We start from the raw sequence: 14112 nt of genomic DNA on the forward strand, positions 1-14112 counted from the left end.
CCCAGTGTCTGCTATGTGACAGCGCCCGGCTCACGTATCGAGGGAGCAAGCCACTCCGAAGGTATTGCTGTGCCTATCTCCCTTCTCCTCAACTACACTCCTCTCTAGCAGCCTGATACTCGCTGCAACACGTCCTCGTCCGCCATCCTGTACACCTCCTACCATGTCCTAATGGTATGAGCCGGGCCGGCCTCCCCGGCCTCCCACCCAACCCACTGGATATGGGGGCGTTCACCTATTTGTGCCCCTTCCCGATCTTTGACCTGGGGGTTCCAGATCACTGGCTGATGGTCTATTTCCTCTTGGCAGCCTAGGGGGCTCTGGATTAGGGCCTTTCAGAGGCCCTACCACACGGAAAGTAAGCTGCGAAGGAAAGGTGATCTGGGAGGGGTGATCTGGGCAGACGTAAAGATCCATCTCAGGGACGGCCTCCACTCCCCGCCAAGCCTCAGTTTACAGTCCTAAAGGCCCTCTTGCAATAGGACCTTCCAGGTCTGCCCGCCTACTGTGAGACCGCGGACAACAAGCTTGCCCAAGAGGGCCATACTCTGATACTCTGGGTGGATGATCCCAAGCCCTCTCTCTGACTTATGTCGTATGATGGTTGCCCACGCCACCTTGGCCCTAGAATTCCTGGAACCATCAGACCCTAACCAAAGGAAATTCCGCACTAGGCAGCAAAGCTGCACTACGCACGATGAGGAAAAGCACCAATACGAGGCGATGTACCAGGCCATCACTAGGAGGACCTGGTTAAACACCAGGGCTCGTCTGGCTACTAGTGAGAGACAAATCATGCTCCAATAGGTCAGTTTCCTCCGAATAGAATCCAAGACAGGAAGAAATTGCTGGGCAGGAATGATGTCGAGTCCCACTTGGACTCCTAGGTACCAGACGATCTGCCCTCTGCTCACCCATCTAAATCCCAGGTGGACGCCCCACTCCGTGCTTGAGTCCGGGTCTGTGAGGAAACCAACCAACTTTCGCCGGTTGATTTTCGCTCCTGCTACAGAGTAGAACACATCAAGAGCCAGCCTCACTCTCTCCAGCATCAACTCATCGTCCTCTATGTAGAGGGTTGTATCATCTACGTACTCTGAGTCTAGCAACTCAATCTTCTCTCTCACTGGAAGTCGGAGGCCGCGTAATCCACTCACACGTGACCTGAGAAAGTGAGACATCGCCTTTGCGAAGAGTAGAAACAGGTATGGGGCCAGGGAGCAACCCTGTCGAACCGATCTCTCCAACCGAAACTTCTCCCCTCGCCTTCCGCCTATGAGAACCCTGCTGGTGGCCGATCTATATAGGGCGCAGACCCCATGAATCCAAGCCTGGGGGAATCCCAACCTCACCATGGTGCCCTCTAGGAAATCCCAGTCCACCCTGTCATAAGCTTTCTCGAAATCCAAGAGTAGTATGGCCAATCTTTGCCCACTTTGCTGAGCCCACTCTATCGCCTCAAAGAAGATAAATACATTGTCAAGGATGCTCCTATCCTGGACAAAGCCTGTCTGTGTGTCATGGATGATATTTGGAAGCACGGGGCATAGTCGCCTACCAATCATCTTTGCTAGTGCCTTATAGGCCACTAGCAATAAGGTGATCGGTCTCCATTGGGAGAGCTCCAACCGGTCTCCCCCTTTGGGGAGAAGACTGATGAGGCCTGCTGAGAGACTTCCTGGCATCTGTCCTGAAGTGAAAATCTCCTGGAAGGCCCTCAGTAGGGGGTCCTTCACCACTTCCCAGTAGGTAGTGAAGAAGGCCTTAGAGAGGCCATCCTCCCCCAAGCATTTCTGCCCGTCCTATGTATGGAAAGCCTCCTCTAGTTCCTTCTCTGTGAAAGGGGACTAGAAGGGAGCGTCCCATCTCCTCTGTGACAAGGGACGGGATGTGATCCCATACCTACTGTCTACATCTCTATTCTCTAGCTGAAGCTGTCTCCTACTGGAAAAGGCGCGTATAATAGTCGGTGGCAATCTCCATCAACTCATCTGGGCTAGAACGGGTCCTCCCATACTGATCCCGAAGGCTGCGTAACTGCTCTCCTGCAGTGCGGGGCTGGTGCACCTGGAAGAACTCCCTGCACATCGTGTCCCCCTTCCGCGCCCAGAAGGCTGCTGAGGTTCGGAATGAGAACTCCGAGCGCTTGTCTTCTAGGCCAGCAATGGCTGCTCGTGCGTGCACCTTCTGCACGTGGAGGGTGGTATCCCCTGGTGCCTCCTGCAATAATCTCTGCGTGGCTGCAAGGTCCCGCCGGAGTGCTCTCTCCTCCTCCCAGCACTGCTGGTTGGTCTGTATGGCTGCCTCTTGGCAGATTCTGCTCGACTCGGCTAGGACCTCTGCAACCTCCTCTGCTATCCGGTCCCTCCTGTCCCACTCTCTGGTCCAAATCTGCTCTATTTGTCTTGTCACCTCCTCCCTTCTATAGATCGAGTCAGGGATCCGACACGATTGTGTATCTAGGACAGATGTTGGGGGGTCAAGCGTCAAGAGAATCGGGCAATGATCGGACAACGTGGTGCACACCAACTGCTCAATCTGGCCTCCACGAGAGCCTCCCCTCTCTCCCACATAAAACCTATCCAGCCGCTCCAGCAAGACTCCACCTAGCCGCCTGTATCCCCAAGAGAAGTCCAACGACCTCTCCCTCCTGTGGCAGGCAGGTCTCTCCAAGCATCACGTGCTCCGACTGCAAGCAAAAAGACCTCCCATGCCTCCTACTCTTCCCCAGCCATGCCCTAGTAGTTTCTGCCTCTACCATGCTGGTCCTCCAAAGCCTCCAGGTTGTTGAAATCTCCTCCAACGATCCAGGAGTCCATCTCTGGGAGTCCATCTGCGATCTCCATCCAGAACCTGTTGCGTGCCCTAACCTCCGTAGGGGCATAGACATTGAGGACTCCAATGCACGAATCCCCAATATCCTATCTGATCCATAGAACCCTTCCTGCCACTATCGTCCCGTAGTCTCGTACACAGGCGGTGAGACTCCGGGCAATAGAGGTGCATACGCATCCACTCCTGCCATGGGCACCTATGGCATGCTCCCAGTAAGTGTGTGAGCTGCCAAGAAGTACCTTCCCAACCCGTTGGGCCTCGGTGGGGGTGAGGTTGTGCTCCTGCAGAAGCAAGATGTCGATCCATCCGGCAAGGGCAGGCTACAGCTTCTGCCGAACAATCAACTTCCTGGAACCATATGCCCCACTGTAGTGGAGACTATTCACATTCTAAGATGCAAGGTGTAAGCTCATGGGGAAACCTGTGACTGACTGAACAGGCATCTGTTCGGTGTGGATGCTGTTGATGAGGAGGAGAGACTGTGAGGCATGCAAGTGCGCTTTGCCGTCTAGACGGTGAACTCCAGTCCCCCATGGTGGCCCTCAACTGAACCATAGGGGTGATAGATGCTCCAGGTGGTACTATCAATGCACCTATCAGCCATGCTGAGAATCGCAACTCTGTACACTAGTAGAAATGGGCCGCCTGTGCCAGGGGCTACTCGATCATATCCCTCGGAGCTCTCCACTGTGGGGCTCTAAAGATAATGCTCAAGTGTGGGACCTCGACACCAGCCCACCAGTTAATGTCCATCATGCAACCAGGCCACTGCTGTGCAAACAGTGCTGATCCTTCATCTCCCATCTATTGGGAGATGTGATCCGCCACCTGACTCTTCAACTCCTCAATCTGTGTGGTCGTCCATTCCCCTGAGTGAGAGGCCTGAAGAAAAAAGGCGTAGTTTGGTCCATCTGGTGGTGCTAGTAGATGGACCTTGCTCCTCCTTGACTTACGAACCACGAAGATCCCCACCTCTAGAGGTAGCAGGAACTCTCCGCGCTCCGCAACTCTCGGGTAGGACCATGGGCCACTGCGGAAAAACTCTTGTGGCAATAGTTGTGCCTGCCTTGGGAAGGTATGGCGGGTGGCAGGGGCGGATGAGCTGGTGGCTGTGGGAGGGGGAAGACTGTTGGTGCGCGGAGGAGGTAGGTGTGTGTGGCTCATCACCTCCTATGGGAGGAGGGGGATTGGGTCTAGGGATGGGGGGGGGGGGGGGGGGGGGGTCTCACGCCTGGGTGGACGGGTGGGGGAAGTGCGAAGCGGGCGAAATGGCTAGTCGTGTGGGCGGCCAAAGGCGCAGGACAGACGTCCAAGCGAGGGGCAAAACAGACAGGCCGGGCGGAAATAGGGGGGAAGAACAAAACGGGCCGCGAACTGGCGGAGCAAGGGGCGTGATCCCCACTAGGAGGTGGGCGCGAGCAGGCAGAGGCAAAGAGCGTGATCCAAATGGGGGGGTGGGCGCGATCAGACGGAGTGGGGGGGTAGAGCCGAACGTCGTGACACTGCTGAACTATTCTCAGTCAGGATATACTTATAGTTCTCTTCAGCATCCAGCTCTATCTTGAGGTTAGGTAAGTGTTCAGTCAGGAACTTAAACTCAAGGCTGGAGCTACGACATCTCAGCACAAGCCCATGCTTGTTATCACATTTCACACCACCTGCATTTGTTCATGGATCTCTTATGAGATCATATATCTCAATCTTCCCATGTTGATTAGAGCAATCCACATTTGAACTAGGCTTGAACTAACTCTGCACCTTCATGAGGTAGAGTTGCCTTAGACTTGTCGAATTCGAAGAAGACTCAGTTCTTAGCACTACAAATGCTCTATGTGTTGTTGACCTCCTCATTCTTGATGTTGGATACTTCTTTTGCTCCTGAAATCTCCATTCTCAACAATCAACCCACTGATTCTAGTGTCAAGATAGAGCTAGAATAGCAGAGTAGAGACGTGGATGTAAAAGTTTCTTCGACAAAATGCTGCATGACACATTTCTTCTTATATTATCTTGCTTATCCAGAATGGACAAAAACAACCCAAGCATGTACTACGCTTGCATTCATACAACCCAAGCATCTATTACTCTTGCGTTCATAAGGATCTTGTCACGCCATCATGAGGTACCTGTCCCTTGTTTAGAAGCTTTTGTATGTTTCGAATGTTTCAACACACTCTCACTTATAAAGATGGAGAGAGAGAGATGAATATGTACAACTGAGGGATATAATGAAAATAAAATGGAAAGCCACTTGAGGTGAGTTACATGAGCACAGATGTAAAATTGGTGTGGGGGTTGTGCCAGCTGGACACTATCCCCTTCAAAACTATGGATGCTCTTTTGTAGATTCCAAGTGGAAAGATAATCTTACTTACAGACACACCAAGTCCTGCTCACAAAATTTCTCATCCCATCAAGGAGCCTTTGTAGAGCCTCCTGTCAGTCAAGGCTGTCCCTGCTTCACCCCCTAATGCTGGTGATGCTATCTAATAGGTCCCCTACTAAGTCAGACCCTTCCTCACAAGTCATAGAGTACAAAAAGGTCCACACTATATGACCAAATGCTGTAGTCTTTGGAATAGAAGCACATGTGGCGCACTAGCAAAAGCCTTCTTGAAATAGACAAAAAAAAAATGTTGTCTTCTCTTGATGACGTCCTCCTTAATGATAGCGCTCATTAAGTGGCAGAAAGCTTCCTGCATCAATCCTGTCCTAGCCCTGTATTAGAAATTCTCTACATGTAAAATAATCTACATCTTTAAGATGCTGACAATCAGCTTAGCTAACATATCCAATCAAGATGATACAAAATCTTCATAACCAAGAGATCTTAGTTTTATGGCACTTCACCAGAGAAATGTTAAACATTGCAGCCTGCATGACGGCAATGACTGGTCCAGAATGTACATTGTGTTCCGCACAGATCATTGCTTAGCCTATGGATGGCTTAAATTATGTTGGTAGTGATGAATAGACAGTGGCTGAGATGGGCAAACAAGCCTGGAAGGTCTCAAAAGGAGCCAGGTTAGGGCACCCAATAATATTTCGAGCATGCCTAATCTTGAGTCGTTTAGGATGTGGACCTTTGGTATATACCAAAAGCATCCAAGCATCTTTGGTATTCCTACTCAAGGACAGTAAATACAAATCATCACTGTGATTGGCCATGAATTCTTTTTTACTTTTCCCCTAGTTCATGCATTTGAATAATCTGTGCTGTCTGCATGCCAATTATGCCCACTAAACATTCTCAAAAGCTCTCAGAAATGTGCATTGCAATCTTGATTCTACTAACTATTCTGTGGGAGAAATCCAACAGAGCCCATGTACAAGAAGAATAAAGATGGAGAATATGGGAGAGACCAAGAAGCCAAAGTTAATACTCATGAGCATTTTCTGTTGAATTTGACCATAGAAACCATGGTTCCCATTTTTCCCTTTCACCAACACTTGCTCGTGTGAAAATGTGGTGGGTCAGTAAGCATTTTTATTGTCTGGTAGTAAGAGGGGGAAATATAAACTTGGCAGAAATTTGAGCAAGGTATATTTGAAAGGGACTTGAAGTCCCAGTTTCTTCTGCCTAAATGCAAGCCCCCACTCGAGGATGAGCATAGTAGGTGAGTTAACAAATTTGATCGCTCAGAACCCTGTGCCTCAGTTTGTAAGTCTCAGCTATGTCTGCAGAAATACTTTTCTGTTACCATTGCCTGAAGTTAGCATATTGTCACAACCCAACTGTACAGCATTTAGGGCCAGTAAGTTCTCATGTAGTGGTGCAGTTCAATTCTTTCAGCAAGGATTAGGTGTGTGTCTTTAAGCACCAAGTGCAGTCATAGACAGTTGGAATTTTCCAACCACTCAAGAGGCAAATCATTAGGGAGTTCCAAACCTGATTAGATTAATGAAATCAAATACTACTCTACTGATGATGTTCTTGAGTAGTCTCAGAATGGTCTAACTTACATCCAGAATGAATTTATGAACACTTTTTTGAGAGAACTTTCAGGTGCAGAAAGGCTTACACACATCAATTTAGGGTTCACGATCAGTAATATACTCTTTCCACGTAACCACTAAAATAAAGAGGGGGTTGAAAGCATACCGAATCACATCTTACTTAGTAATCACAGATGGTGCTTACCCTTATTTCCTCAAGCTTATGACTACAAGGGGAGAAATGAACAAGCATATTGATCAAATCTTACTTAAAGGGTATAGGAGCTCATGAGGGAGTACCCTGATCTCCTCAGGTTTTTTCTGAAGCAGATGTGAAATCTCCTCAATCCAATTTTCAGTGATCAGCATCCCTTGTGGTGCACCAAATCCTCGAAAAGCTGTATTGCTTGCAAGATTGGTATAGCATACCCTTCCAAAAATGCGCACATTTGGTATTTCATAAACATTGTCTGAATGAAGTATAGCCCGATCCAAAACTGATTGAGACAAATCAAGTGAATTTCCACCATTGTTATAGATTTCCAGATCCAATGCCAAGATCTTACCCTCCTTTGTGAAGCCCACCTATGCCAACAGCAGTCGATCATTAAAAGCGGTCTGTGAATAATCAAAACCAATGAAGCTGGTGCAACCTTTCTACATATTTTCTCATGTGTACTCGCCTTTGTCAACCTACATACTTATGCCTTAAGAGTACCAAAACTAAAAGAGAAAGATGGAATACAGGAAAACTAACCTTGTATTTACCAAGGAAAGGATGCCTCTGTCCAGTAATCAACATGTCAATATCCCTGTTTAAGGTTATTTTTACAGGCCGTCGCAGAATATAGGCAGGCACAGCAGCTGCTGCTGCAATAAAAGCTGACCTCGTTTCCTTGCCACCAAAACCACCTCCAATTCGTTTTGTCTTGCAAACAACTTTGCTCATTGGGATGCCAAGAACATGTGAAACAAATTTCTGGTGTTTTTGGGGAGCCTGAAATTTTGTAAAAAGGAATGAGAACATGAAGAAAAAGTTTTGCAAATAGGAATGATCAGCCGCAACGTTCAAGTCCGAACTGTAATATGAACTTCATTCCCACCTGAGTAGAAGAAACCATATGAACTTCATTCCCACCATCAGTTGTCCAAATCAGTGTTGAATTTGGTTCCAAATAGAAGTGCTCCTGTCCTCCCACTTGAACCTTGCCTTCAATTGTATAGTCACAATGTCCACTTTGAAAACATGCATCCACGTTTCCTTTCTGAAGTAGGCGCTCTGTGCCAGGATGATAAGACCCAGCCTTAAGAGCATCCTCAATACTCAGGATTGGGGCAAGTTCTTCATACTCGACCTTAACCATTTGAGCAGCAGACTTGGCATTGTCAGGGGTGTCTGCAACAACAATGCCTATGACCTGAAATAACAAGGGATTCCAATGAGCCAAGTGCAGAGCACACCTTATTCAAGAAAGCATATGGCACAGCTAAGCATAATTAGACGTAAAAAGAGTGGAAGTCACTCACAGACAAGATTGCAAGATATTCTTTTGTGAATACGTCAAAACATACAATCAAAGAAAGGAATACTTGCAAATGTAAGCATAAATTGCTGTATCACCTGCAAACTCCACATCAACAATCTTCACAAGCCTGGTTTTACTTCTAAACATGACATCTATGGAGCTTCTGTGCTAGTCCCCCCTCCTCCCAGCTTGCATAACCATTGTTACTCATTATCCTGCTCCTCCCTGCCCTCCACTCAGCCCAAGTGGTGTGCAACTGCTCCTCCCTGCCCTCCACTCAGCCCAAGTGGTGTGCAACTGTGGGCATCTGACAGTCACAAAGGTCATGGACAGGCTCTAAAAATCATGTCATTGTAACACTTGATTTTTGAAAGGTGTGCTTGAATTGATGTTACTTTGTAAAGATTTTTTAATGATGTGTTTTTCAGCGGCATATTTCTTAATCCACAATACTTCTGAGGTTTTGAGGGTAAAAATTTGGAACTCATCCCATGACAGTTCATGCCAAAAAGACTTTCATGGTGCAGTGTGTTCCCAACAGAGAACATCCATAGGAAACTTTTCAAAAACGTCTTGTATGGATCACAACTGCACAATGGCGGTTGCACTGCCTTTTAAGAGAACATCCATAGGAAACCTTTCAAAAACGGCTTGTATGGATCACAACTGCACAATGGCAGTGGCACTGCCTTTTAAGAGACATTCAGTGCTGTCAATCGTTTTTGACTTTCCTGATTAACAGTGTCTCAACCTCTTCAGGTTGGAGATGAAATGCCTGAGATGGCTTCTTTGCATAGAGTGTTCTCATAAATTACTTTGGACAGTTGAATCCACAATACATATTGTAGGCATTGCAAGAACCCATCAAAGGATCCATGGTAAACATTCATGCACTACAGGTGGCAGACGCACTTCCTTTTAAGATACATATTCAGTGCTCCCAATACTTTTTGAGTTTCCTGATTAACGATGTCTCAAGCTCTCCGGGTTGGCGATGAAATGCCTGAGATGGCTTCTTTGCATAGAGACTTCTCATAAATTACTTTGAACAGTTAAAACCACAACAATATTGTAGGCATTGCAAGAACCCATCAAAAGGATCCAGAGTAGCATTCATGCACTACAGGTGGTAGTCAAAAGTACCCTAGGATCACACTAGATAGAGATTAACCACATTAGAATATTAAGATGACCTATGTGTCCCACCATGGGTCCTCAACATGACAATCAAAAATTCACACCACCGAATCATAAAGATACCTATGGTAACCACCCCAAGTAGTAATTATAGGGCACATCTAGATCTAAGAAGGATTGAGTAGGGATTTCCGATATGCTGGATTCAGATCTCTACAAAGCCCGCAGGACTACTTGCTAGGTGTGGAACAATTTCATAATGGAAGTGCTGTAGATATATACACTTATTTGCTTTAGATATCCCCTTGCAACTTTCAGTTTACCACAGCCTTTTGGCCTTTTGAAAGACATAAAAATAAATATTTTAATATGTTTACAACACTATACCATGTATTTACACTACAGACGAGGAACAAGTACATGGAAGGAGGATTTATTGTTGGTTTTTACTTTTCACAAATCCTATGAGATTTCACAATGAACAATGATTACAAGGAGACTAAAAGACATCAGGATACCAAATAATATACAGTGGGGTATATATTCATTATACAGATCAGTGCCAAGAAGGGTGTGTGCACCAAAATAGCAATCACACATAATGAACAGCACTATTGGGGTGAAGTAGGGGTGCCACTATCACCTACACTACTTGGCCTTTACATCAATGAGATAACAAACTACATAGAAAGAACTGGGGGGCACGGTGCAATTGAAGCCTTGCTGGAGTCTTGATATCCATTTGTTATAAGTTGATGGTAGTGTGCTCATCTCAAACTCTCCCGATGGTTGACGGCAGCATTTTGATGCATTTCAGACTTTTTGCATAGGTAGAGACATCTATGTGAAACTAGGGAAGATGAAGGTTGTGGTGTTAAATACTATATAGGCATGGGTAACCAAGTCAGAGCAGCAGTTCACCTCTGGTAGAATTACCATAGAGATTGTCAAAATACATGTATATTTGGTTGTGACTGAGAGGCAGCAAAGGCACAGGGCTTTGCAACACTTGTACTTGAGAGACAGTGCATCCATGTACAATTCCAGGAACTACACACCAAACTATGCCTTTTTTGTAGTTTGGTTGTATCAACAATTCTCTATGGAACACAGATTTGAGAACCCTGCCTATACCACACGAGAAGAGAGCCATTAGCAGGACAGGACAGACTAGAGAGAGACTTCTGTGATGGTTGGCAGCCCATGGAGAGACTGCAGATTATGATGACCTGCAGTGAATTGTGTACAACCCATGATATCTTCGAAGCTGAGCTTGGTGCCACATCAATTGTTACAACCCTGAGTAAAATTGTGACCAAGAAGTGCATGGATGTGCACAGAATTGCCTGGGAACTTAATGAGTCTCAAATTTTATGTTGGGACATCATCTGCCAAAACAGATCATAAAGATGGGAAGCCCATTCAGAGACAATTAATTTGAGTATAAACTTGACATGTGCCTAACAGGGTTGCGGATGTGGCACCTGACTGAGCAATTGATTAGTCTTTTAGTACTTTCTATTTTTTGAGCTTTAAAAGATGTGTTTTACTTTTTAAACTTATTTTTGTGTTTTAAAAAGTTGTACTTCTGGCAGGGAAAAAGCCATACATGCCAAGTTGGGAAGCAGAATTAGCATTTAAAAGGAAGGGCACTGCTGATCCTAGTCATTCGAGGGCTTTTGCTGATCATTGTGACCAGTTCTAGCAGTAGCAGGTGCCCATGCTGCTGCTAGCAGCAGACCTGCTGTTGAAATTGAGCTACTGTCTGCCCAGATGATGCTGTTTCTTTGATGGATGGAACTGTTCATACCTGGTCAAAGCTATTCCAGATCTGATCATGGATGCCTACCGTATCATGAAGGCTTATCTGCTGTCATGCTGCTGTTTTTCCTTCATGGATACATAGCACTGAAAAATGGTTGCACCACTCTTGCCCTCACAGACATGGCAGGATATCCAGGTTACATTGGATCTGTTGAACAGATGTAGTGCATGCCCACATACCATTGAGATCATGTGCCAGATCTTGTACCTAAGGTATCAAGGATTTCTCATGAGTGGTGGAAGTGCAAGTTGATTGCTTTTGCATGTATCTCTGATTTGTGCAGTAAAGAAGTAAAGAAATATGGCAAGGGGCACAATGGTTTTGGGCCAATGTTATCTCAATGGACTTGAATACTTGTGCAAGAGCACTCTAGTTCCTCGTGGTTTCTTTTATTTGAATTATTTGGATCTCTTTATATTTGTTAACTAAAGGCTGGTTTCACTGGTGGTCACATAGGCTCTCTCCTAGGCAATGATTTTTCACTTAGACTATGGCTATGGGCGCTCCCCCAATAGAGATGCTCTCACTTGGCCACACATCCTCGAATAGAGATGCTCGCATGGCTATGGGCATTCGCCCAACACAGATGCTCTCACATGGCCCACACATCCTCCAAACAATTAAGTCCGCTTCTTTTTGCATACCAATTGTCATTGTCTGAAGTGTCTAAGCATGCTTGTGTGTATGTATGCCAAGTGCCATCTCTCGCTGAAAACACACTCGTGTCTCTCTACACTCATCATCATACCAGCCATTCTGTGGGGAATTACCTCATGGAGGCTTATCTGACGGTGTAGTGTGTGGGAAAGTATAGGTTGCTAAAGTATGTATTATCTTGGCCAGCTGTCCTGTAAACTCATCCAGAGAGACCTGTGTGTCTAGCTCCCTCAATGCATCTCCTACAGCACTACTGTATATGTGTGAGGTTGCTTCCAAAAAATCATATCATGGTAATTTTTATATGTGTGTCTGTTCCTCATGTATATGCCTATATTGCATTGTGAAAGCTAGAATAGCATGCTCTGCTACTAATCCAAATGGTCTGTCTGAGATTTCACAGCTTTTTATGTTAGGTAGCAAATGGGGAAAGTAGAATATGGCAATGTATATGTCTTGAGTTCTATTTATACATAACCTGATCCACATGTATCTTGCCTCTGCATCTCTATGTACCACTTGGATTGTATCTGGGAGCTCTTCTCTAAATAGTATCACCACACCTAATCCCCTCATCCCTCCAGGCCTCCTAGGTTGAGGCCGATATGTTCTTTCCCATCTATATCCATATACATCAGGTAGACGGCTGTCTTTACACAGGTGTGTCTTAGTATACATAGCAATATCTATCCCTTCGAAAGTATCCTCAAAATAACTTGCATTTGTCTTAAGGGAGCCATTGCAATTCCATAGTGTGAACTTTAGGGTCTCATAAGCCATAGACCGTCATAATGTCCTTTTCTCTATGATGATGACTCTTCCATCTCTGTAGAGAATCCATTTATTTGCTTTTCGTGCCTCTAGAACATGTGGCATGTTTTCCCTCCTGTGGAATATTTGGGTTGGGCTAAGGTCTTCATCTAGGTAGATCTTCTCTCCTTTAAGAGCAATCCTCTTGGAGAGAAAGGCTCTCTTCTTTTCCAAGTCTCCAAACTTCAGGATGAGGACTTTTGTTCAATGATGGGTACATCTATAGCCCCAATTTTGGTAGCAAGAGCTGTAGCATCTTCAATTAGGGAGCTTTCCTCATCTAGTCCATGTAAAGAAAATACCCTAACACAGAAGCATAAACAAAAACCGTACGACAAAGCACAGACTGATAAAAGAACACAATTAGGGTTAGGGTTAGGGTAACTCAGAGACAATGAACACAGTGAAAAAATGAAATGATGTGACTACTAATAACACAATGCTCATGCAACAAACACACTATGCAGTGAATGAATACTGAACCTCGAACTCCTGTATCTCAAGGATCAGGACAAGGGTAATGAGTTGGAGAGTGTGTCGTACTCCGAACGGATCCCGAATTGCAGCAAGGCAGCCTCCGGATGTCAAACACCAGCAAACGCAACAGTGAGAAGCTGAATCTGATGGAGACAGCAGTGAGGAGAGACAAAGACTAAAAACGCAGGCAACAGATGAGAGAAAGACTAAAAACGCAAGTAGGACAGCCTACAAGAGAGAGAAAGAATAAAAACGCAGGCAGGACAGCCTGCAGGAGAGAGAAAAACTACAGCAACTGCAGCAAGAGAGAAAACTGTCAGGGCGGCAATGGGGGCCTGCAAACGCAGCAGTTTGCTTACGTGGCAGGCTGTACAACAACAGTGCAGATGATCAGCAGTCAGTCGCCAGGCAAAAACAACAACAATCAATGTGTGGAGGGATGAAAACAGGCGCCAGACTGTAGGGAACAGTGATGGACAACAAGGGCTGAGATGTCCTCTGTGAACGGGGTGTGGACAGCAAGTTGATAACACCTAAAACCTGCAAAAACGAGACTCGGGAAGAGTGGAGGGCTGACTGCTAATTTATAGAAAATTAGGGTTCTAGATCCTCTCCCACTTAACTCTCTCGATCCACTCCCCGTTTTAGGGTTTTGGCTAAAATAAGCCTAAAATAAGCATGTTTTGGGGCTGTTTAAGTGGCTAAGAGCAATTCTTAGCACAATACCCCCTCTCAAGCCCAAAATAGGGCAAGAAAAGTAGACCAACCTAAATTTTGATTTACCCCAAGGCGTCCCATCCCAAAGCAGCCAGGACATTGGACAAAAGGTGCACGTCAGCTGCCCAGTGGGATACCAAGACTAGAGAGGTGATGGTTATCTTACCAAGGGAGCCCAAGTGATCACCCTAG

At 45.9% G+C, this 14112-nt stretch overlaps 1 protein-coding gene across 2 annotated transcripts in view; it reads right to left on the reverse strand.

Moving 5' to 3' along the window:
* Positions 1 to 14112, reverse strand: part of LOC148039000 (xanthine dehydrogenase 1-like) — a 79087-nt gene that overhangs the window by 14609 nt on the left and 50366 nt on the right. For both annotated transcript variants that reach the window (XM_087674863.1, XM_087674865.1), the window contains exons 6-8: positions 7875 to 8189; positions 7529 to 7768; positions 7072 to 7356 (exon numbers count right to left, since the gene is read on the reverse strand). In XM_087674863.1, the coding sequence (XP_087530989.1) occupies positions 7072 to 7356; positions 7529 to 7768; positions 7875 to 8189 (840 nt within the window). The remainder of the gene's footprint in view (positions 1 to 7071; positions 7357 to 7528; positions 7769 to 7874; positions 8190 to 14112) is intronic.

This window comes from Lygodium microphyllum, chromosome 3, assembly GCF_053477565.2.
Source record: "Lygodium microphyllum isolate KBCC chromosome 3, Lygodium_microphyllum_v1.1.10, whole genome shotgun sequence".
NCBI classification, from domain to species: Eukaryota; Viridiplantae; Streptophyta; class Polypodiopsida; order Schizaeales; family Lygodiaceae; genus Lygodium; species Lygodium microphyllum.